The sequence below is a fragment of the Geotrypetes seraphini genome, chromosome 11 (assembly GCF_902459505.1).
Source record: "Geotrypetes seraphini chromosome 11, aGeoSer1.1, whole genome shotgun sequence".
Taxonomy (NCBI): Eukaryota; Metazoa; Chordata; class Amphibia; order Gymnophiona; family Dermophiidae; genus Geotrypetes; species Geotrypetes seraphini.
The window spans coordinates 46,100,487-46,128,105 of NC_047094.1; the positions used below are offsets into that span (position 1 = coordinate 46,100,487).

Genomic DNA, 27,619 nt, shown 5'->3' on the forward strand with positions numbered 1-27,619 from the left:
CGTTGGGCTCACAATCAATCTAATGTGTCTAAGAGGAGAAGGCATCAAAGGGAAGGGACTGTTGTGGAAGTCTGTTTTCAGTTTTTATGTATGGTTGTCATATTGTCTTAGTTTTGACATTAGTATAGTGGCTAGTCTAGGGCTACACCACCCACATATATAGAGCCTCCATCTGCTGTTTAGAGAATATAAACCAAGGCATCTGTACTGGTCTAAAAGGACTGGTAAAATTATCTTTTCTTCTTTTTGAGAGACAGTAACTGCCCTTGCCTATGAGGTCAGATATAGTGAACCTTTTTAATTTAGATGCAAAATGGAAAAAACCCCTTTAATCATGATAAGCTAGATGTAATAAAGGTAAATACTTATCCAGTATAAATGCAACTTTAGGGCCTTGTGCCAAGGGAATCTTGAGTCTGCAACTAGTTATTTTAAACTATTGCAAAATTCACATCTTTTAAGGGTAAATGAAAAATGTTAAATGTAAGAATGTTTTTTTCTAAGAGCCATGTTATGGTGTAGAATGCTAGGCCAGGAAGTGTCAACTCCAAGCTTTATGGGCTAAAAATAGACCTGATTTTCAGATTAACTAAGCCAGTGTTTCTCAACTCAGTCCTGGAGTACCCCCCTGCAAGTCAAATTTTCAGGATATCCACAGTGAATGTGCATGAAAGAAATTTGCATATAGTGGAGGCAGTGTATGCAAATCAAGTTTATGCATATTAATTATGGATATCCTGAAAACATAACAGGCAAAGGAGCACTCCAGGACCTAGTTGAGAAACACTGAACTGAGCTATAATAGGTATATTAGCCTTGATCTTAGACCATATGCAGTGATTCCCAAACTGTACCTCAGCCATTCAGGATATCCACAATGAATATTCATGAAAGAGATTGCGTCTAGACATTGGTGAATGAGAGCACTTTTAGTTGTCTGCCTCCTTGCATTGAATTTGCTGTGGCTTTATCTTTTAGGTCTCTCTGTAGTTGATGATTTGGGCATGGAAGTTTCATGTCTGCTTGACATTTTCACCAGAATGATAACTGTCGGAAATGAGCACAACTTGGAGGAGTTTAAGATGCAGTGTACTACCCTTCATGGCTATACTTCCAAAGACTTGGCTGCAGTGCTGGAAATCTTTGAAGCCATCGAAGCAAGCTCGTATGTTGGCATAGAGAAGTTTGATATAGGCAACAAATTCTGCAGCTATAGAGGAACAGACAGTGAGCGCAACAGAACCTTAGAGCAGTATATTCAGGTTTGTTTATGCTAACTTTTACCTGTATGGATGTGAATTATTACACATTTTTGCCTGGAAAACTTATAGAGTCAAACTGCAAGTACATTTCCAATCCAAGGAAAACATATTATCCAGAAATTGCTTTAAGGGCAGAAGGTCATAAATGTTTAGTGAAAATTTTGAATGTTAATAAAATCTCAATAAATAAATTTATTTTTAACAGGGAATTGGAGGAATTCCCTACTATTTTGAAATGAAAATGTGGGTTTTCCCCAAAATAGAATAACCAGAACCTTTAATTTTTATACAATATGTAGTGATTTCTGCATTTAAGCCCATCTATTAAATGTTAAAAATGTTTGTTTCAGGCCCTCATTAACCTCCAATATGTGGTAGAAGTAGGTGGCAATACAGTACGGCTTGTTGCAATGATGCATGTTCGTCCTTGGCTACTAAATTCAGTGCGCTTGAAGAACAAACAGAATTCTGATGGAAGAAATTTAGCTAAATTAACACAAGAGTACAGTTCTCATCCAGACATGCAGCATCATAGTGGTCCACAAGATTCAAAGACTGAGTCTGTAGAGTGCTCCAAGGAAGTAAGCCAGTTGAAAGGAACATTCACGTCAGCTTCCACTGGTAACAGGGTATCTGGCTTAGAAGATGAAACTAAACATTCCAGCCAATGTGTCAATGAAGGAGCTAATCCCAAAAAAAGAACTTGTGAAGACAGTGATTATTATGTGTCAGCAAGTGAACCGCCTCCTAAGAAGACTGTACTTGAGAACTCAGCTGTTGAAAGATGTACTGGTCCCAGCAGTGTGATGAGTTCTGGTACCCCACTTCCATTAGGGCACAAAGAAGAAAGCCAGGCAGAGGAATCTAAAATACCACAAATCAATGATGGACAAAGTGACCAAGGGAGTGCATGCTCTGAAGAGACAAAGAAGAAAGGCGATGACAGTCATCACCCAGAGTTATCAAAAAGAGTAACCCAAAGCAGCCAATCCTTAGCAACTGATAATCTGTATGAAGGAAAAGAAACTTCAGAAGAATCCAAGGGTATGTAGATACTCTTGCTTTGGCTTTTTCTCTTCTAACTATGCAGTGTGTTAATATGTTGTAGAGCTAAATTTCAGAAAAGTTTTGGAATGCATTGATTTTGGCATAATATTGGTTATATGGGATGGGATTAGCATTACTTAGGGCTCCTTTTACGAAGGTGCGCTAGCGTTTTTAATGCACGCACCGGATTAGCGCGCACTATAGTGCACGCTAGCTGAAAAACTACCGCCTGCTCAAGAGGAGGCGGTAGCAGCTAGCGCGGGCGGCATTTTAGCATGCGCTATTCTGCGCGTTAAGGCCCTAACGTGCCTTCGTAAAAGGAGCCCTTAGTTTTTGCTAATAATCATTTGGGTTAAACTGGAGACAAAGAAAAAAAAATTCTCAGAGCCAACGTTTATCCTCTTTTAGTGGGCCAATACTGGTTTCAGTTCCTTAGTATTTTTCTGTCTCCAGCAGATGATGCAGACATGTGGCCTGGTGCAATAACTACATCTAAGCCACTTCTGCGAAGGCTGTTAATACCCCTATCCGTGATCTTATTGACATCTATCTTATCTTTTCATGTGTTCCACTAACATTTAATTGTCTGTCCTGTTTCCCTCCAGAAAGCTCTCCAAGTACTTCAAGCGAGGGGTAAGTTCATCGTGTTATTTATTTATTTTTTTTTTTAATCTTTATTCATTTTCAAATTGAACAACAAGTGCACAAAAAATACATTATACAAGTAATTCCAATATAGCACTATAATATTTAACACATAAAACTCTAGTAATGTAAATAACCCCAACCCAACCACCCACCCTTCATCTCATTTTCAAACAAAATACAAATATACACGTGTTATATAACATATTATAACATATCTTATAGAATTATTCCCAACTCCCCCCTCCCCCCTTCAGTGTGCTAAATACAACTAAAAAAGAAAAGGAAAAGAAAAGAATTGATGACTATTCATCACAATATTTTGCCAATGGCTCCCATATCTTTATAAAATTATTATATGTCCCTTTTTGTACTGCTATTGCTCTTTCCATCTTAAAAATATGGCATAATGAATTCCACCAGAATGTATAATTAAGATTCTTGTAATTTTTCCAATTATTGGTAATATGTTGAATGGCAACCCCTGTCATGACTAATAAAAGTTTGTTGTTATATGATGATATTTGACTCTTCTTATAGCCATACCGAATAAAACAGTATCATAGGAAAGCGCAACATGATTTTCCAATAATGAGTTTACTTGAGACCAGATTGAATTCCAAAATACCTTAATATAGGGACAATAATAAAGTAGATGATCTAATGTCTCTGGTTCCAGATTACAGTGCCAGCATTTATTGGATTTAGAATTATCTAATTTTTGTAATCTAACAGGGGTCCAAAACGCTCTATGTAATAAAAAGAACCAAGTTTGCCTCATAGATGCTGACACTGTAGATCTCATCCTCCAAGACCAAATTCGTGGCCATTGAAATGCAGAAATCTGATGCTTAATCTCAATGCTCCAAATGTCTCTAAGACCACATTTTGGTTTTTTATCATGTTATCTTAAAAAAAAAGTGTTGATAAAAAAGATGGACAGCTAGGTCAAGAAATTTGTAATAAAAATTGTTTGTGATAGCAAAGTTTAGCTTCTATAACAAATACTGTACTAGAATAATTTGAACATAAGAGTAAGAACATAAGAATAGCCTTACTGGGTCAGATCAATGGTCCATCTAGCCCAGTAGCTCATCCTCACGGTGGTCAATCCAGATCACTAGTACCTGGCAAAAATGCAAAGATTAGCAACATTCCATGCTACTGGTCCAGGGCAAGCAGTGGCTTCCCCCATGTCTGTCTCAATAACAGAATGTGGACTTTTCCTCAAGGAAATTGTCCAAACCTTTTTTAAAATCAGCTATGTTATCCGCTCTTACCATTACCTCTGGCAATACGTTCCAGAACTTAACTATTCTCTGAGTGAAAAAATGTTTCCTGCTATTGGTTTTAAAAGTATACCCCTGTAACTTCATCAAGTGTTCCCTAGTCCTTGTAATTATTGAAGGAGTGAGATATCGATCCACTTGTACCTGTTCTACACCACTCAGGATTTTGTAGACTTCAATCATATCTACCCTCAGCCGTCTCTTTTCGAAGCTGAAGAGCCCTAATCTTTTTTAGTCTTCCCTCTTACGAGAGGAGTTCCATCCCCTTTACCATCTTGGAAGTTCTTCTTTGAACCTTTTCTAGTTCTGCTATATCTTTCTTGAGATAGGGCGACCAGAATTGAACACAATACTCCAGGTGAAGTCGCACCGTGGAGCGATACAGAGGCATTATAACATTCTTAGTCTTGTTAACCATCCTTTTTAAATAATTCCTAGTATCTTGTTTGCTTTTTTGGCCACCATTGCACATTGGGTGGAAGGTTTCATCATACTGTATTATGTACAATGGCACCCAGATCTTTTGCTTGGGCGCTAAACCCAAAGGTGGACCCTAGCATCTGGTAAATATGATTTGGGTTATTCTTCCCAATGTACATGACTTTGCATTAGTCCACATTAAATTTCATCTGCCACTTGGACGCCCAGCCTTCCAATTTCCTAAGGTCTGCCTACAATTTTTCATAAAGACCAACGCAAAGTATTTATTTACAACTGTGACCACTACCAATCACTTCCACAGTGCTACCAGACATACGCAGTGCTGTACAAATTCTTTGCAGGTACTTTTTCTGCTCCTGGTGGGCTCACAATCCTAAGTTTTATACCTGGGGCCATGGAGGGTAGGTGACTGCCCAAGGTCACAAGGAGCCACAGTGAAAACTGAACTCAGTTCATCAGGATCTCAGCCCACTGCATTGCTATTAAGGCTATTACTACTACTGCAGGATACAGCTGGGGTGTTAAGCTACTGGTTAAGGTGGTAATCAGAGGGGAGTAGAGTTAAGAGTTGAAGGCCATCTCAAAAAGCTAAGTTTTCTGCCTATTTTGAAGAAGGGAAAGGGAGTGACACATGGACTCAGGTTCTAGGCATATGGGGCAGCTAGATGAAAGAAATGAAGTCTGAAATTGGCAGGAGAAGGGAATAGTTAAAATCAACTTCCAGTGCAAAAGAATGGCATGCTGAACTGTAAGGTTGCCCGTGCCTGCTTGGAAGCATTCTGCAGAAGATGTCAATCACAGCTTTTCAGCTTCTTCTCCCTGGTCTCTGCTGCCCTTTTCAGTTCTTTGTGCAGGCAAGCATGAAGTAGAGAATGACACGGGGACAAGACAATGTTTTGTGATATAACCCAGTATATATAAAAGGGCCACTATAATGCTAACAGCAGAAGAGAAAGGGCTGATCCCACATGACGCTCTCATTGTTCCTTTCAGCCATTCCATCTGTACTAATGCAGTAATGCCTAATAATTTAATCCAGGGGTGTCCAAACTCATCCCTCAGAATTTCCCAAATCAATATGAGATCTATTTGCATACATTGGAAGCAGTGCATGCAACTAGATCTCAATAAAATTCATTAAAAGGAATTAAAGTTAGAGCTGCTTCAAGCCTCCCTGGCTAAGTGCTCACTCATGGGCAGCACTAAGGAGCAGAATACATGTTTTCCCTCGTATCTAGAGATCACTAAGATGTTAGCAGATCCAGGGATATTCGCAAGGGACCCTTAGGGGTAGCTAAGTCCATTGCTAAGCTCTATCTGATGGATACTGAATTCCAACAGTGGTTTGCTATTCTTAAAGTGGATTCACAGTTGATGCAGGTTATGAAATGAACTTCACTCTCTAGTGAAGGGGGAATAGTCTTCAAGGACACACAAGACCACAGGATAGATTTTGTCCTTTAAAGACGATTTGATGCTGCTGCTGCGCTGGGACAAAGTAGCAGTGGCAGCATGCCACTCTTGACTAAGTCAGACTCCAGATCCAGACAGCAACACAAACCCCCAGTTCCTCTTGGAGGGGGTTGACTATGACCTATTCAGGGTCCTGAGCAAGGTCTTGGCTTATACCATCTCCAAACAGAGAATGCTCTGGATTAGGCAATGGGCAGGAGACTCAGCCTCCAAGGTGACCCTAAGCAAACTTCCCTTTCAAGGACAGTTGCTATTTGCAAAGGACCGGGACAATCTCATGGCTAGTGTGGTGGATCATAAGCTGAAATCCCTACCAGATAGCAGACCCCAGAATCCAAGCGGGTCCAGGAGGTCCCAAGTACCTAGCTAGATCCCAAGTAGTAAAACAGATTTTATGCTGCTTATCCTAAGTATAAGTAGTGGATTTCCCCAAGCCATCTAAATAATGGCCCATGGACTTCTCTTTTAGGGAATTATCCAAGCCTTTTTTAAACCTCTATAAGCTAGCTGATTTCACCACATTCTCTGGCAATGAATTTCAGAGTTTAATTACATGTTGTGTAAAGAAATATTTTCTTTGGTTTGTTTTAAATCTACTACTTAGTAGCTTCATCGCACGCCTCCTAGTATTTTTGGAAAGAGTCACAAGTGATTCACATTAGAGAATGACACGGTGGCGGTTTACCCGCGGCCACCGCATTTTAGCCGCGGGTCACCCGCCGAAAACGGGGAAGAAAACTAGCAGTCGCTGCGGCGACGGGGACAAGGCCATTCACCGCCCGCGGGGCAGTGAATGGTCTTGTCCCCGCAGTGAGGCATGAAGGATCGCGCGGTCCCCGCAGCTCACACCCGCCTGCCCAATCGATTCTAGTGTTTAGCCAGCTCTCTCCCTTCTCCTCACCTTAGTTTGTAGATTTTCTTTTTCGGCGACCCGCACGCTATCAGAGAGCCGCGCACCCGCTGCTGCTCAGTTTCGATCTTCTGCTCTGACGCAACCGGAAACAGGAAGTTGCAGCAGAGCAGAAGATTGAACACTGAGCAGCCGCGCGTGGGCGGCTCTTTGGGAAAGCGTGCAGGTCGCCGAAAAAGAAAACCTATAAACTAAGGTGAGGAGAAGGGAGAGAGCTGGCTAAACACTAGGATCGATTGGACAGGCAGGTAGTGGCTGCGGGGACCGTGCGATCGCTAGTGTTCCCGGCTCAAATTGGAAGGAGGGAGTGAAAGGGAAAAGGATTCTGGGCCAAGGGGATGAAGTCGGAAAGAAAAACCCACAGCAGGAAAGAAAGGGAAGGACTGGCAGGTGAGCCAGATGCTAGAAGCAGGGGGGGGGGGGAAGAAAGAGGGAAAAAAGCTAGATGGAGTTGAAAAGAAGAGACACACTGGTATGGAAGAGGAAGATAGGGGAAATCTGGACACAGGAAGGTAACAGAAAGAGGGGAAATTATGTGCATGGGGCATAGGGACAGAGACATAAAGGGGACATGCCATGGGGATGGTATATGGACACAGGGGGGGCAATGACAGATACATAGGGGAGATATTAGAAATGGAGAAAATAGCACAGAAGCGAGATGGTTTGTGGGGATGGGACAGGGACCGAGCTTGCAGGCTCCAGTGGCTTGCACAAATTACATTGTAACGTGCCATGAAAATAAGAGGAAGGAAGGTAGATAGGCCACGCGAGAGGAGCTGAAGGGTAGTAGAAAGGAACAGATGGTAAAGGAGGGAGGGAAGGGTGGTGGTGGAAAGGAATAGAACAGACATTGAAGGAGGGTGGAGAGGAACAGACCCCCAAGGGAAATGTGGAAGACAGAGTGGGAAGAAGACAGATGCCAGACTATGCGGGAGTGGAGGGAAGAAGATGGGTGCTAGAGCAATTGGGGGGGGGGGGGTTAAGGGAGAGGCACAGTAACAGCAAATGGAAGACGCAGAGAGAAGACACACAGTGGATGGAAGGAATTCAATGAGAAGATGTGGAAAGCAGAAACCAGACAACAAAGGTAGAAAAAAAAATTATATTTATTTATTTATTTATTTTTTGCTTTAGGATAAAATAGTATATTAGTTGTTTTGATAAAAATTTATAAACAAAGCCCTGCCAGCTGAACATCTCTTTCTCTAGTTCAGCAGCAGGAACTTTGATTTATAAGAAAGGAATAAGCTAAATATTACAGTACTAAGGCTTATATGGATGCAGCGGGGACGGTGACGGGGCGGTGAATGGGATGGCAGTGGCGGTGACGGGGCGGTAAAAGGCGTGACGGTGACGGGGCGGTGAAGGGAACGGCGGTGACGGGGCGGAGCAGAGGATGGTGGGCCGGTGACGGGGCGGTGACGAGGACAGATTTTTTCCCCGTGTCATTCTCTAATTCACATCCACTCAGTTTTTTATAGACCTCTATCATATCACCCCTGAGCCGTCTCTTCTCTAAGCTGAAGAGCCCTAGCCACTTTAGCCTTTCCTCATAGGGAAGTCGTCCCATCCCTTTTATCATTTTCTGTTTTAGTGCTGGTCAATTGCTTTGGTACAAACTGAAGGGGGCTCTACAGCACTGGAGGAAGTGGAGCTGAAAAATGTAAATTTCACCTATTATCAGGTCTTCTATGTCCTTCTTCCAGAAAGATTATCGAGGTAAATACCTAATCTTCCCTTCCATAGTTAAGAGGAAACCTGCATTCATAAATTAAAACTAAATATTTTTCTCTTTAACCCTATCAAATGTAATATTCTATGACTCTTCTCATTTGGAAAAATTCTTGCCGGAACTTAGCATTCATAAATATTTAAGAACATAAGAATTGCTGCTGCTGGGTCAGACCGGTGGTCCATCCTGCCCGCTCACGCGGCGGCCCCAAAGTCAACACCAGTGCTCCAAATGAATCCAGTCTCACCAGTTTATCATGAACTTGTCCAACTTTGTCTTGAAACCCTGGAGGGTGTTTTCCCCTATAACAGACTCCGGAAGAGCATTTCAGTTTTCTACCACTCTCTGGGTGAAGAAGAATTTCCTTATGTTTGTACGGAATCTATCCCCTTTCAACTTTAGAGAGTGTCCTCTCGTTCTCCCTACCTTGGAGAGGGTGAACAGTCTGTCTTTCTCTACTAAGTCTATTCCCTTATAATTTTGAATGTTTCGATCATGTCCCCTTGCAGTCTCCTCTTTTCAAGGGAGAAGAGGCCCAGCTTCTCCAATCTCCCACTGTACGGCAACTCCTCCATCCCCTTAACCATTTTAGTCGCTCTTCTCTGGACCCTTTCGAGTAGTACCGTGTCCTCCTTCTTGTACGGCGACCAGTGCTGGACGCAGTACCAGAAAAGGGTGCACCATGGCCTGGTACAGTGGCATAACCTTCTCTGATCTGTTCATGGACCCCTTCTTGATCATTCCTAGCATTCTGTTCCCCCTTTTTGCCGCCACATTACAAACTAAAACCCCTCAATTCATTGAAAATATATTTTTCCTTACGAGCCTTCCCGCATCCTCAGATCTACAGACCGCAGATTACTAACTTTTCCTTCATTGCGAATAATCGGTACCAAATGCCAGGACTTCTCAGTAGTTGCTCCTCAGCTTTGGAACGCTCTTCCCACCTTCGTGAGAGAAGAAAAAAACCTAGATCACTTTAAAGGTGTTCTCAAGAGCCACTTATTTAAAGACGCGTTCAAAACTTAAATTCTACACTTTTTTCCATCCTTCAGCTTCCCTGTACCTTTCTTTTCTATAAAATTATATTTCTTCCCGACTTACTTTTTGCTTCACATCGGTTAAGTTCGACTTGACTCATGTTAGTTAAGCTATTTGTTTTAAATGCTGTTTAAAAATGCTGTTATAATTATTTGTATTTTTATTGGTGTTATTAACTTTAATCCCTTTATAATCCTACTTGTATCTCGCTTAGAAGCTCTGATAAGCGATGGAATCAAATTTTAATAAAAACTTGAAAGACTTGTTATGATTATGTGTGTATATATATATATGTATATATATATATATATATATATATTGGAACCCGCTTAGTTGTAAGTGTATAAGCTTTTAAAATAAATTTCCAGTAATTATTCCTTTAGATATGCTTCTGTCTCCTTCCTTGATATGGACTGCATTGGATTAATAATTTTCATAAGGTTTCTCCTTTTTATTTTGAAAGAGAAATTGATATTATTTCTCCTATATTTCCTTATACGAATAATGTAAATCTTGAAATAAAATGATAATTTTAAAAAATTAAACTAAATATTTCCCTCTTCAAAGTGATCACTGATGAAAGAACTTTCTGTCTTGGAGTTAATTATGAAACAGGTGACATAGATTAACCACAAACTTTCTTCAAAAGTATGGGTATGGGCAAGTCATTTAATCCCCAATTGTTCCAGAGCGTGTGAGCCCCCCAGGACAGATAGGAAAAATGCTTGAGTGCCTGAATGTAAACAATTTAGGCTATAAGTGGTATATAATACTAAAATAAACTGTGAGCATCGGATTGGTCAGCCTTAATGTTAAAATAACATTCCAATAAGAATCCAAATCCGGATCTCCATAAAGGAGTACCTAAATGGGCCTCCGCATGTGCGGATCGCCGGACTAGATGGACCTAGGTCTGATCCGGAGAAGGCATTTCTTATGTTCATATGAACATAAGAAAAGCCATGCTGAGTAAGACCATTCTGAGTCCACCTAGGATAAATGAGATCTTAAAAGTCCAAATAATAAAATCATCATTGTGTTAGTATTTTTTTAGTCCTGTAAAAGACGGCACAACCTTCAATGAATCAAAAGCCAGTTAAGTAACATTTCCTTTTCTTTACAGTGAGTATGAAAATATCTGCTTTATTGGGAGGCCATGGCGCATTGTGGATGGTAGTTTGAATAAACCAGTTTGCAAAGGAATGATGGAAGCATTGCTATACCACATCATGACCAAGCCTGGCATTACTGAACATGCATTACTGAACCACTATAGTGGGGTGCTGCAATCTGTTGCTGTCCTAGAAATATTACAAGTAAGCTTGATTTGCAGATTAAATTATTATTGCAATTGATCAAAGTTGCACTATCAATAAAAACTATTAACAAGTTCAATTGTCAATTGAAGAAAATTCAGTTCAACACTTATTTGACTGAAACTAATTTAAGAACATATTAGTACTTAAGTTTTTGAATTCTCTGTTTATTTCAGCTACACACACAATTAAGAATGTATATAAACTGGATCATTAATGGGATCTTCATAATGCATCACAATGATAATAGATTTGATATACCTAAGTAATTACCCAAGTAAAATTGAGGGCTGAAACTTGCTTGGCCCCGATGCCCATAGGAATTGAATGGGCATCGGTGCATTTACCGCAGCAGCATTGCAAAAAGGGGCCCTAAGTTACCTACAGAGCTTCACAGCATGGATGCATCTACAGTGGTACCTCGGTTTGCGAGTGTTTTGCAAGACGAGCAAAACATTCGCAAAATCGGAGCCTCGGAAATCAAGCGTGCCTTGATTTACGAGCGCCCTCCCCCTGCGATCTGGCATCAAAAAGGTACCCACCCACCCGATCACATTTCTTACCCCCCATTTGGCAACGGCACCAACGCACAGGACATTCTGGTGCCGGTGCCCAAAGATCTGCCTCCTTCTGTGCTGGGCCTTGAGCATCTGCGCATGCTCAAGGCCTTCGTGTTCCCGGATCGCAGCAGGGAGGGGGTGCAACGCGAGCGGAGGGTGCCAGATCGCGGGGAGGCCTTCATGAGCGGGGGGAGCAATGCCGGTGCTTGGGGGGGTAGAGCAACGCCGCTGGCCTCGGGTGATGGGGACGAATCAAGCAAGTTTCCCTTAGTTCCTGTAGGGAAACTCGCTTTGATATGAGTATTTTGGTTTACAAGCATGCTTCTGGAACGAATTATGCTCGTAAACCAAGGTACCACTGAACTCATAAGGCAGAGGGCAGGTGGAGCCAGCAGATAATGTATAAAAAAGTTGTTTTGAAATTCTTCTGTGTGATTTACAACTTAGACTTTGTATCTGTTATAGAGTTCATCATAATAATAACAGAACTTGCCAGCCCTACATTTTCAAAGGCAAAGTCTGTGGCAAGTTTCTCTTTAAACTTTTTGGGCTGGAAAATGATCCAAATCTTTTGCAATGTTATCCAGATAATCCATGGGTATATTTTACAAGGCAGGATCAAAGACCAGAGCCAGGGCATGTGGGCTGTGATGCTAGTTTGACTAGTACATTGTTTCATTTTTTGTTAAGTTACTACTGGCAGATGAGCAAAGCATCTTAGGCAGTTTATTATGCTTCGCTTGCCCTCTGGTTAAGCAGATGTTATATGCATAATTCAGATGTTCAAAATATGAAGAATAAAATCTGCCTCTCTACATATATAAAGTTACCTGTATAAATGTTTAATTCTAACCCAAATTAATCTAATTAGAATGAACCAACTAACTCCAAATTCATTCAGCAAGCTTTGTCTGGTCCTAAGTTTACCCCACTGCACACTAGGACTTGTAGTTCTAAGTTCCCAATTGTACTTGTAGTCCTTAAGATAGGAGTACCCAAACCTGCGGTAGGAAACCTTTGTAATTTGCCAGATAAAGTTTCAGGATATGCACAATGCCCTTCCTAGCCTATATCCCCAGACCTTATCTTTTAATTTACCTTATGTAACAAAGTCTAGTACAATATATAAACTATAGTTGAAAATAAAATAGTACATCATCCACATTTTTTTTCATACCTGTATTATCTTTGTATCCATGTATTAAAAGTGGTTGTAACTTTTTATTTTATTAGGGACTTGAACTTCTGGGCTGTATTAAAAAATGCATCCTTCAAAAGCTGCCACCAATCTCCCTGTTTTCAACACCTGTTCTTGGAGCGGAAGTCAAGAATCCAAACCTAAATGACAAGCTGATTATCTTCTATGAGCCAACCATCGATTGTACCCTCAGACTGGGTAGAGTGTTCCCAGCTGAAGTTAATTGGAACAAATGGGTGAATTTCATCCATATTTAATACATTTTATTGTTCAGAACTGAACAGTATTCTTCTGTGTTCTAGTTTAAAATAGATGGAGAGATTGACTTTTTCATACCATGTTTCTGCATGTAAATCTAAGAACAAAAGAAAAAACTGCAGGAATTGTGTACAAGACGCCAAGTCTTTAATAAACAAACATAATCATAAAACAGTTTGTATCCGCAAAGGTTGATGAACCTGACACGGTCCGTTTCAAAGAAACACTCCTTCCTCAGGGGTCCAAAAGTGTGTCATATACAGGGAAACCTTATGGATATCAACTGGAAATAGTGTGATGAGCAGCTAAGCAGATTGTGTAAGCTCCTACAAAGTCCAGGAACCAAAACGCGGAAGTTTACACAATCTGCTCATCACACTGTTATTTCCAGGTTTCCCTGTATATGACACACTTAAGGACCCCTGAGGAAGGAGTGTTTCTTCGAAACACAGACCCACGTTCATCAACCTTTGTGGATACAAACTTATGATTAAGTTCATGATTATTTTTATGTTTTTTATTAAAGACTTGGGGCTCCTTTTACAAAGGTGCATTAGGGCCTTAACGGGCGCTAAAATGCCCCGCGCGCTAGCTGCTACCGCCTCCTTTTAAGCAGGCAGTAATTTTTCAGCTAGCATGCGCTAAAAACGCTAGCGCACCTTAGTAAAAGGAGCCCTTGGTGTCTTGTACACCATTCCTGCAGTTTTGTTCTTAGATTCGATATCACTGCAGTTCTGTTGGATTTTTGTTTGCCTCTGCATGTAAATCTGCAAGAGATCACATATTATATAGCATGTGCATTATCTGTGTACACGTCTTTTTTTGTACATATTGTAATGTTTTTTGAAATAAAGGAATTTACTAATGCTCAGTTTCAAGTGGATTAGTTTTCATAGGTTAGCTTGGCTGCCAGATGTAGCTGACCTCTTCTGCTGCCAGGATAAAACGTGACAAAATATAATTATAATAGGTATGAAGTGGGAGGACTCCATTATGTATATTACAGTTCAGCTTTAGTTGATATACTGCTAATAAATGCATGTAGAAAGACATCTAAGTCATTCACACTTCAAAATAATAAGAGGAGAAATGATCAATCTAAAACCAAAATAACTAAGAGAATGAAGGGGAAAAAGAAAAATGGTGGCGGTAGGATTGCATAGAGCAGGGATTTTCAACTTTTTCATCTTGCAGCACAAAACTTGGCAAGGCACACCACTAGAATCTAACCCATCCCCACTATGCTCCATTCCACTCCCATAAGTAATCACCTCCATCCCTATGACCTTCAACAGTAGTTACTGCATTTAATCATGCTCCTAAAATACATTAGAGCACCAATATATCTGCTACTGGGAAACTGGAACAATATGGACTGTTACCATAAGTGTCACTCGGGGTGGGGGAGCAAATGCCCCCCCCCCCCCAGCGAAAAGATCAGAAAACTTTCAAGTGAATTGGAATGCAAGGCCAGATGCATGTCCCTTTCAGCCCTGGACTCCAGCTTATATGCATTCCTCCCACCCCCTAAATGATTCCCTTGTGGTCTAGGGTAGGTCAGGAAGCAGCGATCCCCAATAGCTTCCCTTGCCAGCTCTGCAACACAAGATTGCAGCTGTCATTTTCTTCCTTGGAAGCAGCAATAGGGGATCACTGCTTTCCAACCTACCCTAAACAACCATGGAATCATTTTGATAGATCCGGGGAGAGGGAGCAAGAGAGGAGAGGTACTATAAGGAGGGAAAAGCTGCACTTGGATAGAAAGGAGAAGAGAGGAGGGGAGTGCACAAGGATGGAAGGGAAGGGAGCAGAGGAAATGCTGCACATAGATGAAAAGGAAGGGAGAGGGGACTGAGGGAGAAGTACTGTGCATGGATGGAAGGCAAGGCAGAGGGGAGGGGATAATGCTCCACCTGGAAGGGAGGGGGGAAATGCTACATATGAAGGGAAGAAAAAAAGGGAGGAAAGGAAGAGAGGAAGAATGCTTTATATGGATAAGAGAAAGAAAGGTAGAAAACTAAATAGGTTTGTGAAAGGAAGAAAAATAGAAGAAAGCTAAACCGGAAAAAAACAATGTCAAAGATGGATGTTGGGCAGGATATGGAGGTATGAAAGGAAATAGCAAATTGACAGGAGACCATAAAAAACAGTTAAGGGCAGGAAGCCCTGGAAGACAGCATTTTCTCCTGTTCAGTGCAAAATAATGCCAGCAGATATACATTTTTTAAACTGCCATAATTCAATCACTAAAATGAAAATAAAATCATTTTCCTACATTTGTTGTCTGATGTTTTATTTTTTTAAATCTTGTTCCCAGTCTGTTTCTGCTTCCTTTTGTCTGTGAGCTTTGCACGGTTTTCTGGACCTCATGCTCATTGTTATATTTTCTTTCCTCCTTCATTTCTTGCCCTACATCAGGGATGTCAAAGTCCCTCCTCGAAGGCCGCAATCCAGTTGGGTTTTCAGGATTTCCCCAATGAATATGCATGAGATCTATTAGCATACAATGAAAGCAGTGCATGCAAATAGATCTCATGCATATTCATTGGGATTCAGACCATGATATTGGCCATTGCTCAGAGCACTGTCTTATGGGCTCCACCCCCCTTGGCACACCACTGGGGCAGATGCTGGAAAGAACAGAGAGAAAGAATCAAATAGACAGGAGATGTTGGAGAGTTAAGAAAAGTAGAAGAGACACCAGCCAAAGTAATGCTCAGACAAGAAAAATCAGAAAAAAAAATATATTTTTTAACTTATTAATTGCAATATGTCAGTTTTAGGAAATGTGCATCTTTGTCATTCCCCCCAGTCCCACCACCTTGGGAACAATGGTGTTATAGGGGCCCATTTAGTCCTAGCTCCACCACTGCCCCAGAATTAACCTTTTTTTTTTGTCTAGGAAAGTAACAAAAGAGAAGGCATTTTTCAAAGGAGTTCTTTTTCACAAATAGCATGTTAAAAAAGTTTATTCTGGAGGCAATTTTAAACAAAATCAAAATATATCAATAGCAAGAATTTAAGGTAGTTATTTAACAGGAGCACTTTTGATTCAATTTTGGAAATGTTCTACTTTGCCCTTCCCATTGGTAAAGTTCTTTGCATTCAGTGCACATGGCTGCAACTTCAGACCTCTATCTGGGTACATTTTCCCCTCTGAATCTGCGGTTTCAGCATCCACAGATTCGGTTATTTGCGATTTTTAAAACAAAAAAGCCATTTTAATTGTTCAGGCTATTTTAAGCCCTGTAAGACCCCCTTAAGCCTTTCCTGGTGGTCTAGCGGGTTTTCAGGGCAGTAGTGATCTTCCCACACTCCTGCCCCGTGCAGATCGCTCATAAGTAATGGCTGCCTTGAGCTCCCGTAGTCTCTCGAGACTACGACGGGAGCTCAAGGCAGCCGTTTCCTATCAGCGATCTACATGGAAAACGCGCTAGACCACCAGATAAGGCGTGGGTTAGGGAAGAACCAGCCCAAATATTATTTGCTGTTTTTCAATATTCGTGGGCTGGCTCTGCCCCTAACCCCCATGAATACGGAGGGGGAATTGTAGTTTGGGATGGGCATGTTACAAGTGCTAGTGATTCATTTTCTTCCCCCCCCAACCCATCCATCACTGTGTGACCAGAAGCTGCTATTCTTCCCCAGCAGTATGCTTCACACACTTATGTATTGTATCTTCCAGATGTTTATTTTTTTTTAAAAATGCAGCTAAACCAATGGCTAATTAGGTGCAGTACTAGGCCAGAAACTATCCCAATCGCCTAAGCTTTTCCGCTTCTTTTCTAAGGCTCTAAATATACTCGAGTTACAATTTTCTTTGTTTCTATATACTGTACCATATTAAACATTGCTCAAAGCACTGCCAGACTGACCAAAGTCTTTCCTTATTCACACCTTTAGTTCATTTAAAATATGCAGATGTAGAAATGAAAGTCAGTAAATAGTCTAATAAACAATGCTCTCCTTTGCATCCAGTGGTGATAAGTTAGCATATTGTGGTGATGAAGGGACGGCCACAGGTCTGGCTTGTCAACTGCCACCTCATAGCTGGAAAGTTCAGGTCATTTGATCCATCGCAAGAAGAGCCTTGTGCCAAATGTTCTTTTGCTTTCTTGTTTTCCTGTAAATAAATTAAAAAATGTAACTACTGCATTTGATTTTAGTATTTTTCAAAATTCCAATCCAGTTATCTGCTACAAATCTAAGATATACAAGGTAGGCCAAAAGTAGTCTGAATTTAAGAAGGGGGAGGATCTCTTAGAGAGAGGAAGAGATAAGTTACTGCGGATGGGCCATTTGGCCTTTATCTGCCATCATGTTTCTATCCAAAAAACTTTTATATAATACTGCTTTAAACTGGAACCTACATATCACAACACAAAGCCCAGTAAAATCCAAGAACTCAGGCCTCAGAAACGGAGCCTACGCTCAGTCGTAAATCACTGACTGGAAGGATCCGCGTAGTTAAACAGCCCCTGCTCCAATCATTGGCCAATAAATACGGCTTTTTTGAAAAAAATTTTTTAACATATTTTTTATGCAATTTAAAACTACTAACGACAATTAAAGAAATGTCATGCATATGTGGTAGCCAGGATTTGAAAAAAGGACTTATCTCAGAGTTCAGCTTATTTTATCTGCCAATTGTGTCTTATTTTGCCGACGCGGCCACGTTTCGCGGGAATTTTAACATCCGCTGCGTCAGGGCCATCCAGACACTCAAAATCACAGGCTCACTAAAAAGTAAAAACACAAAAAGTTAAAACATTCATACTATCATACCAACGCTAAACCCACTAACATTTACATACTCACAACCATTCCACCCGTCACAAATTTTCAAACCAAATCAAGATGGCGACAACCCCCAAATAAATAGCGTCAAAATGACGTCATGACGTCTAACGCCCCCATCATCCAATTGCAACAGTATAACCTACTTCAATAGAAATGTTGCCATTCATATGATCTATTTAAACCTTTTGGCCACAATGTATCCAGCCTGCTAATCCAGCGCTGTTCTCTTTGGGCCAAAAACCTCCTAAAATCCCCCCCTCTCCTACCCGGGGTAACCACCTCCAGTATTAGAGCCCGTAGGGACTATGATTTGAGGATAGCCTATCGGAGGACCAGAAATCTGAAAGAAATTCTGTGCCCCTCTTTGCCCCCTAATATTGAGCGGGAGTTGGTATGGATGGGTCACAGAGCTTGTGGGAGGTGTCAGATGTGTAGCCTTATGTTGTGTACGGATAGGTTTTGTAATCCGAATGATAATAAGGAGTACACTTTAAGACACACATCTGACTGTAAGACCTGTGGTGTGGTTTATGTTGTATTATGCCCTTGCAGGTTAGTTTACGTTGGGCAAACGTCCCGAAAATTCACCACACGTTTAACTGAGCATAAAAGTAATGTTAAAAACAAGGTACTTGGGGCTCCTTTAGCAAAACATTGCGTGGAGAAAGAGCATGATTTTGGATCCCTACGGGCTCTAATACTGGAGGTGGTTACCCCGGGTAGGAGAGGGGGGGATTTTAGGAGGTTTTTGGCCCAAAGAGAACAGCGCTGGATTAGCAGGCTGGATACATTGTGGCCAAAAGGTTTAAATAGATCATATGAATGGCAACATTTCTATTGAAGTAGGTTATACTGTTGCAATTGGATGATGGGGGCGTTAGACGTCATGACGTCATTTTGACGCTATTTATTTGGGGGTTGTCGCCATCTTGATTTGGTTTGAAAATTTGTGACGGGTGGAATGGTTGTGAGTATGTAAATGTTAGTGGGTTTAGCGTTGGTATGATAGTATGAATGTTTTAACTTTTTGTGTTTTTACTTTTTAGTGAGCCTGTGATTTTGAGTGTCTGGATGGCCCTGACGCAGCGGATGTTAAAATTCCCGCGAAACGTGGCCGCGTCGGCAAAATAAGACACAATTGGCAGATAAAATAAGCTGAACTCTGAGATAAGTCCTTTTTTCAAATCCTGGCTACCACATATGCATGACATTTCTTTAATTGTCGTTAGTAGTTTTAAATTGCATAAAAAATATGTTAAAAAATTTTTTTCAAAAAAGCCGTATTTATTGGCCAATGATTGGAGCAGGGGCTGTTTAACTACGCGGATCCTTCCAGTCAGTGATTTACGACTGAGCGTAGGCTCCGTTTCTGAGGCCTGAGTTCTTGGATTTTACTGGGCTTTGTGTTGTGATATGTAGGTTCCAGTTTAAAGCAGTATTATATAAAAGTTTTTTGGATTAGTTTATACGCTGCTGGGATAACTAGTGTTAGGTTGTATACTAGTACTTCTCCCTTTGGGTATCAAGATGGCTCAACAAACATGGTCTAGTGGCCTGAGTTTTAGTGCGGACTTTATCAGTTCAGTGCTAGATTCATCTACAGGGATGAATTGGGAACAGCCTACCCTGAATAATTCCATTCTTTGGGATGATATGCACACTCTCTCTAAGAGATTTATTCGAGCTGAGCTTCATGGAGCAACGCTAACTGAGTACTGTAAAAAGGAATATATCCCTCGTGGATTACGAATACAGAAAGAACCTAGGATGTTTGTGGACGATCTGGACTTTAATCAAAAATGGATATCTATTCTGAATAAGTGTGCCCTGGATCTGATGGTCTTGATCATTGATCGGACCAAAACTACTATGGTGAAAATTAAGGAGGAAATAGAGGAGAAATTAAGAACTTTGAAACAGAACTCTACTGAGATTGAATTCAAACATTATCAAGAGGATTTGAAAGCGAAGGTGGATATTTTTAGAGCTGACGTTCAGAGAGATAAGTTTAAAAAATTCAAACGCGATGAGCAAGATTACCTCCAACATAAAGTATATGCATGGGTCAAACCATCGGACCCTGGGGATCATGGTGGAGGAAAAAGAGTAGCGTTTGAACATACATCTGAATCATCCAACTCCAATTCTAACTCAGACGAGGATTTTTTAGATCCAAAACCACGACCTCCTCGTCGAGGAAGGTGGCGGAGAGGATCCGCTCGAGGTCAGACTCAATATCCGTATCAGAATCAACCTCAATACCCATATCAGAACCAAGGGCATTATCAGAACCAGCGCCCGCAGACACGATCCCAACGGGGTCAACGTTTTCCATGAGAAGAACTCCTTTGGATATAAAAATTGTGAACTTATCCCAGCATAGAGTTACTCCTGATGAACACAGTCTTCTAGCAAAGGGTTTATCCTTTGTGCCTACTACTCCGATGGATGTCTTTCAAAAGAGGATTGATTTGGAGAAATTCTATCGAACTTTGAAATTGAAGTCCTTTTTTTCAACTGAAGGTGCTCCCGTGGATCTAGATATGAACTCTATGGTGACCCCTAAGTCAACTTGGGTCCCTCCAGGTCCAGTTGATCCTTTGATTTTGGCATTTCATAAACTGGTCGAAACTGACATTTTGAAAAATAGCTCTAATGTTTTTGGAAGATCTTATCATAATATTAGTAAGGCTGAGAAGAGTGCGATGAAATCTTTAATTTCTGATGAAAATTTGATTATCAGGAAAGCGGATAAGGGTGGAACGATTGTTCTCTTAAGTAAAGGTTTTTACTTGGAAGAGGCGTATAAACAACTGTATAGCTCAGACTATGATATTCTTTCAGATGATCCAACTGAACATTTGCAACATAAAATTAATATTCTAACTAAGAAAGCACTGGATGAGGGCTATCTGACCAGAAAAGAATTTAAGTTTTTGAATGTACGTTACCCTAAGATTCCCATTTTTTATTTACTTCCTAAAATTCACAAGTCCTCCACCTCACCTCCTGGTAGACCTATTGTGTCGAATCGAGGTGCTCTACTTGAAGCTTCTTCTATATATATAGATAAGTTTCTTCAAAAATTTGTGTGTCAAACCACTGCCTTTACTCAAGACACCACTCAGTTTCTTAGAAAATTGGAAGCGCTAAAACCTACTGCTGATTCGATTCTAGTTACTATAGACGTTTGTTCCCTTTATACTATTATACCCCAAACGGAAGCTCTGCAAATTATTCAGGACACTTTAGATAAGAGAGTGGATGTGAGAGTTCCAACGAAATTCATCTGCTCTCTAGCTGAAATAGTGTTGTGTGAGAGTTTCTTTATGTTTGAGAGTCAGCTTTTCCATCAGAAATCGGGAATTGCGATGGGGATCACGATGGCTCCTGCTGTTGCGAACTTGTTTATGGACAGGTTTGAATGTGACTGGGTGTATGGATGTGGTTTGTTTAAGTATGTGGCCTTCTGGACCAGATATATTGACGATATCTTTTTAATCTGGAATGGGGGTCAGGTTGAACTGGAGCAATTTTTTGCTTTTCTTGACACTTGTCATCCTAATGTACGTTTTACTCATGCGTACAGTATGCATCAGATTTCTTTCTTGGATGTGTTAGTGGAGATTAGGGACGGTGATTTTTATACTACAGTATTTACCAAGCCTACTGATAGTAATTCCACCCTTCACTACTCTAGTGCCCACTCTAGTTCCTTAAAAAAAAGTTTGCCCTATTCACAGTTCTTGCGTGTACGCAGGATTTGCTCCTCTAAATCAGATTTTAAGCAACAGGCTGGGGTCCTTAAACAGAGGTTCCTAGCTCGGGGTTATCCTGCTAGAGTGGTATCTGTAGCCTATAAGAGAGCTCTGTACTGTAATAGGGAAGCTTTGTTTGCTCCCAGAGGTGAGCAAAGGAAGGAGAAGGTGATGACATGTGTTGTTACCTATTCGAGTCAGTGTTATCAGATGGTAAGATCTTTGAAAAAACATTGGGCGATCCTGAAGACTTCTGGGACCTTTAAGGACTATGATTTGAGGATAGCCTATCGGAGGACCAGAAATCTGAAAGAAATTCTGTGCCCCTCTTTGCCCCCTAATATTGAGCGGGAGTTGGTATGGATGGGTCACAGAGCTTGTGGGAGGTGTCAGATGTGTAGCCTTATGTTGTGTACGGATAGGTTTTGTAATCCGAATGATAATAAGGAGTACACTTTAAGACACACATCTGACTGTAAGACCTGTGGTGTGGTTTATGTTGTATTATGCCCTTGCAGGTTAGTTTACGTTGGGCAAACGTCCCGAAAATTCACCACACGTTTAACTGAGCATAAAAGTAATGTTAAAAACAAGGTACTTGGGGCTCCTTTAGCAAAACATTGCGTGGAGAAAGAGCATGATTTTGGATCCCTACGGGCTCTAATACTGGAGGTGGTTACCCCGGGTAGGAGAGGGGGGGATTTTAGGAGGTTTTTGGCCCAAAGAGAACAGCGCTGGATTAGCAGGCTGGATACATTGTGGCCAAAAGGTTTAAATAGATCATATGAATGGCAACATTTCTATTGAAGTAGGTTATACTGTTGCAATTGGATGATGGGGGCGTTAGACGTCATGACGTCATTTTGACGCTATTTATTTGGGGGTTGTCGCCATCTTGATTTGGTTTGAAAATTTGTGACGGGTGGAATGGTTGTGAGTATGTAAATGTTAGTGGGTTTAGCGTTGGTATGATAGTATGAATGTTTTAACTTTTTGTGTTTTTACTTTTTAGTGAGCCTGTGATTTTGAGTGTCTGGATGGCCCTGACGCAGCGGATGTTAAAATTCCCGCGAAACGTGGCCGCGTCGGCAAAATAAGACACAATTGGCAGATAAAATAAGCTGAACTCTGAGATAAGTCCTTTTTTCAAATCCTGGCTACCACATATGCATGACATTTCTTTAATTGTCGTTAGTAGTTTTAAATTGCATAAAAAATATGTTAAAAAATTTTTTTCAAAAAAGCCGTATTTATTGGCCAATGATTGGAGCAGGGGCTGTTTAACTACGCGGATCCTTCCAGTCAGTGATTTACGACTGAGCGTAGGCTCCGTTTCTGAGGCCTGAGTTCTTGGATTTTACTGGGCTTTGTGTTGTGATATGTAGGTTCCAGTTTAAAGCAGTATTATATAAAAGTTTTTTGGATTAGTTTATACGCTGCTGGGATAACTAGTGTTAGGTTATCATGTTTCTATCAACATAAATCAAAAGGCAAATTATATTAAACTGCCATCAAACTATCATCTTGTGTTTATCTTCATAGAAAAGATATTACATCTACTCATCTTAGAATAATCGGATCTATATTTTATCCCAAGAATGTATGACACGCATTAAGGAAAGTTTATAGCACTACACATCCAACTGAAGATTTTAATTTTATTTATTTAAGTATTTATATACCACTTATTGCCTAAGTGATTTACATTCAGGTATTCAAGCATTTTTCCTATCTGTCCTGGTGGGCTCACACTATCTAATGTGCCTAGGGCAATTGGGGATTTAGTAACTTGCCCAGGGTCACAAGGAGCAGCGTGAGTTTTGTTTTCAGTCTCCACCTGCTGGTCATGATTGGATACATACACATTCGTAAAGATTGACCTCTACTGGTCTGGAGAGTGCTAAAGAAAAAAAATTTAAACATACATTCTTTTACAAATCTGTGCTCAGCAACTTGGCCCAAATGCCTTACAAATGAAATATGTACTTGGGCAACGGGCCCTAGCTTCTCAAGCTGCCACTCCAACCACTAAACAGCCCTCCTCAAGAAGGCATTTCAGTAAAACTAACTTGAAAGACAGGTATGTTGAAGTGCTTTTCAACAACCCTACTCCAAACAAAATAAGACGGATCTGTGGTATGTAAGGCAGGCAGAACACTCACCCATCCATGCTACTTCTTCCTTAACTTTTTTACAAAGACCACTTCATCTCTGTTTCTAATTCCATACCTAGAATGAAAGAAATGCGATATTTATTTATTAAAAATTTTATATACCGCATACAACTATGCGGTTTCCATATCACATACATAAAATCTCGTTTCCCTACGATTATCACATATAACAGACATGTCTAAACAACATCATTATAAATCATCCCTGTTATAAACAGGGATAGAGCGCAAATTCAATCAATTCAGAAATTGAAGCAAGCTTTAAACCATACATTGCTGTCAAAAAAAATTCTAAAAGGCGATTATCAACTGAAATATACCTTAGCATAAGAAGGCATTGGTAAATAATTGAGTTTTCAACATTTTCTTAAAATTCATCCTCCTCATACAAAACCGCAGGATACCAGGCAAGGCATTCCATAGTTCTATGTCAGCCACATGCTCCGATCCTAGCATGTCTAGTCGACATTCTACCCTCCAAACTTAATTTCATCCCATTTACATCTCTAAGCTCTTCTTGGTTTATAGATCTCAAAGAATTCTTGTAAGATCTTTGGGGAAGCACGATAGTGTCTGATGTATAATCACAACAATCTTAAACTGCACTCTGTTGCATAGGTAACCAGTGTAGTTTCTTCAACACAGGAGTTAAATGGGTACTCCTTGGAACCCCTGTGATTAATCTTGCAGCGAAGTTGATAAGCATTTGCAAAGCCCTATGAACTATGATATACACTTTAGTCAAAAATATATTTCCACTGCAAAGGGTACAGTAGGCTTGACCAGAGGGTTCCTTTTCTCAAATTGCGAGGATTGCAGAAGGTGTCATCTATATTTTTCAACTCTGCTGCCTTGTGTCCCTGGGCAATGCCTCAGTTGTTCCTTCTACAAGCAAAATGAGGAGTCTTCATCTGCTGCTCACCTCCTTTCTTATTTTCGGGTTTTCATCCCATCTTTGAGGCTTCAGGTGCCACAGGGGTTCCCAGAAATCCTGTGATGGCTCTGCTTGGAAGAAGATACAGCATCTGTGTTCGGAGGGCTATAGCTAGGGGAACCTGCCTAGCTGGCCCTCACTATCCTTTTGGATAGATCGTAGTCCATTCCCCCGGAAGCCCGGCTCAACCCTGATTTATCAGGCACTTGAGTGCAGGCTGAACAACCTCGTGTTGTCACCTCTCCTGAAAATGAGTGAGGAGCTAGCGGAGTCAAGGGATTCAGACAAGCGGGGTCTGACTAAAGGGCAACCCAAAGAGACAAACCCCTGGAGGAATCTACAAGTTTGAGGCAGAAATATCCATTCTCCAGCTGCAGTGAGATCTGATGTAGGTACAGCACCTTCTAATTTGTGAATACAGTGCATCATTGTCTATGGGAGAAATTTTTTGGGGGGGGGGTCCTAAAAACTAAGTTTTGAGGGTATCTGGGACTTCCGTAAGGGACCCCTATCTCCAAAAACCCCTCCCTTGAGTGCGCTACTGTCCCTTCCCCGAGTACACTACTGTCCCGCTCCAGCAGAAGCGCCATCAAAGCTTGTGGCTCTGGGTGAAGATGCTGTCTTAAGGGCTTACCTCTCTGCATTTCCTCATGGATGATACTGATGATAGAAATCAGTTTGGTCAGCTGGGGAAGTAGCTCAGGTCAGAGCCACTGGTTACCCTCTCAGAGGAACTGGTCCATCAACAGATTGAATCTGAGAGCCCTTAGCTAGAAATACAGGCCTCTAAAAAGTATCTGGAAGGCAAAGCGGTCAGGATCTTCTCAGACCATACCACAGTAGTGGCATACTAACCAGACAAGGAGGCACCAGGAGTGCTCAGTTATAATTGCAGACCCAAATGTGATTTCATTGGGCGGAGGCCCACCTAAAAGCCATCCCAGAAGCTGGCCTAGAAGCTGCCCCTGAGTGTTTTCAACAAAACTGTGAAGCACTGGGGAAGGCCAGCAATTGACCCATTAGCGTCAGAAGGTAATTTGGTACTTCAGCCAAGAAGTGTCGGTGTAGACGCTTTGGTCCAACCTTGGACAACAGCAGAGCTGTTGTACATGGTTCCCCCGGTGGCCAATGGTAAGCCAGATCTTTCTAAAAATAGTGACCCATCTCGGGTGTTGATTCTAGTGGGGCTGGATTGGCGGCATCGGCCATGGTAGGCAGATCTAGTATGGCTACAATAGGACAGATGTTTCAGGCTGCTCTTACTGGCAACACTATTGTCACAGGGCTCAATTGGCCCTAGAGGATCTGGAATGCTTTGCTCTTTCGGTTTGGCTCTTGAATGCACAACCTTAGCACAGAAAGGAAACTGGGGCTGCTTATGCTAAGTACTGAAAGGCTTTTCAGCATTGGTGTCATGGTCAGAAGGTAGAGCCATACCCGACTTCCATATTCAAGTCCTCGAAAAGGGCCTAGTAGTTGGCTGTCTCAAAATGCAGGTAGCCAGCCTCACATGCTTTAGAGTAGTGTTTCTCAACTCAGTCCTGGAGTACCCCCTTGCCAGTCAGGTTTTCAGGATATCCACAATAAATATGCATGAAATAAATTTGCATATAATGGAGGCAGTGTATGCAAATTTATTTCATGCATATTCATTATGGATATCCTGACTGGCAAGGGGGTACTCCAGGACTGAGTTGCGAAACACTGCAGAGCACCAGGAGAGGTCAAGAGCAACACATCAGGGCAATACAAGTAAGCAGTCAAAAAAAACAAAAAACAAAAAAAACCCACTACACCTGCAAATTGTGCAAGGAATAATTTGTGTAAAAAAACAAGCCAAGACAAATACTTAAAACTTCAATAAATTCTCCTTAGACCCGAAAAGAAGTTAATCCCTAAAAATATATGAAGTCCCTCTTTCCACTAGATGCCTCTCAATGAATCAAACTGCTGCAGACGCTGTATACAAGTTAATAAAGAAACTTATCAGAACACGGAGAGGGAGAAGATATTCAAATTAGTTTTGGGTCCATCGACGTCTTTTGTAGATTTGCTATAGTTGTCCTTTATCTTTAGTTGTTTTTCACCCACACATCCATGGGGGGTGGGAGCGGGAAGGGGGTATATCTTGTTTTGGTATTATTCCTGATGGTAATGATGGATGAGGGAGGGAATTTTTATCTTTTATATAGATACCGATTGATTATATGTGCTGGGTTGATTATCATTATTTATATATAAATTGTATTCCACTTTTTGTTGGCATTAAAATTTAAATAAAGTTAAAAAAAAAAAAAAAAGAACAGAGTAGGGAGGGGCTACCCAAAAGAGAGCCATTTACAAATTTCTCACTTACTCTTTAAGTTTCTTCTTGTCTTCTATCAGCTTCTCTCCAGCAAAACTTAACTGGTACGTCCGCCACACGTACTTCCTACAACAGGAAAATAGGATCTGCTTTATAATTTCCAGTTTGGAAAGCATGACAGGAAAGATTTTCTGGGCTCTTCCTTTATCAACTTTGGAGAAACTGTTCAGTAAATAGGAACCATCTTTCTAGAAGAACACAGAAGAGCTCACCAACTAATGTGCTGCACACCTCCTTCACGTTCCTGCTTCAGCTGCACAAATCTCTGGATTGCTTTTTTTAAATCAAAAACGGTGGCATTCTGTATAACGACAACCGCTAGAAAAGACAACATAGTAAAAGGCAGCAGATAAAGACCAGCATAATCTATCTAGTCTGCCCAGTATGGTTGCCAGGGGTTGTACTTGCCGCTC

General features: G+C 41.0%; 2 protein-coding genes across 4 annotated transcripts in view; one reads left to right on the forward strand and one right to left on the reverse strand.

Moving 5' to 3' along the window:
- Nucleotides 1-13,799, forward strand: part of GTF3C1 (general transcription factor IIIC subunit 1) — a 150,014-nt gene extending 136,215 nt beyond the window's left edge. For all 3 annotated transcript variants that reach the window (XM_033963012.1, XM_033963013.1, XM_033963014.1), the window contains 5 exons: nt 979-1,262; nt 1,613-2,306; nt 2,915-2,942; nt 10,967-11,159; nt 12,953-13,799. In XM_033963012.1, the coding sequence (XP_033818903.1) occupies nt 979-1,262; nt 1,613-2,306; nt 2,915-2,942; nt 10,967-11,159; nt 12,953-13,174 (1,421 nt within the window). In that variant the 3' untranslated portion in view covers nt 13,175-13,799. The remainder of the gene's footprint in view (nt 1-978; nt 1,263-1,612; nt 2,307-2,914; nt 2,943-10,966; nt 11,160-12,952) is intronic.
- Nucleotides 13,800-15,904: 2,105 nt separating this feature from the next.
- Nucleotides 15,905-27,619, reverse strand: part of SNRNP25 (small nuclear ribonucleoprotein U11/U12 subunit 25) — a 28,129-nt gene continuing 16,414 nt past the window's right edge. The window contains exons 4-7 of the mRNA XM_033963028.1: nt 27,419-27,524; nt 27,198-27,272; nt 23,896-23,962; nt 15,905-17,298 (exon numbers count right to left, since the gene is read on the reverse strand). Coding sequence (XP_033818919.1) covers nt 23,905-23,962; nt 27,198-27,272; nt 27,419-27,524 — 239 coding nt within the window. The 3' untranslated portion in view covers nt 15,905-17,298; nt 23,896-23,904. The remainder of the gene's footprint in view (nt 17,299-23,895; nt 23,963-27,197; nt 27,273-27,418; nt 27,525-27,619) is intronic.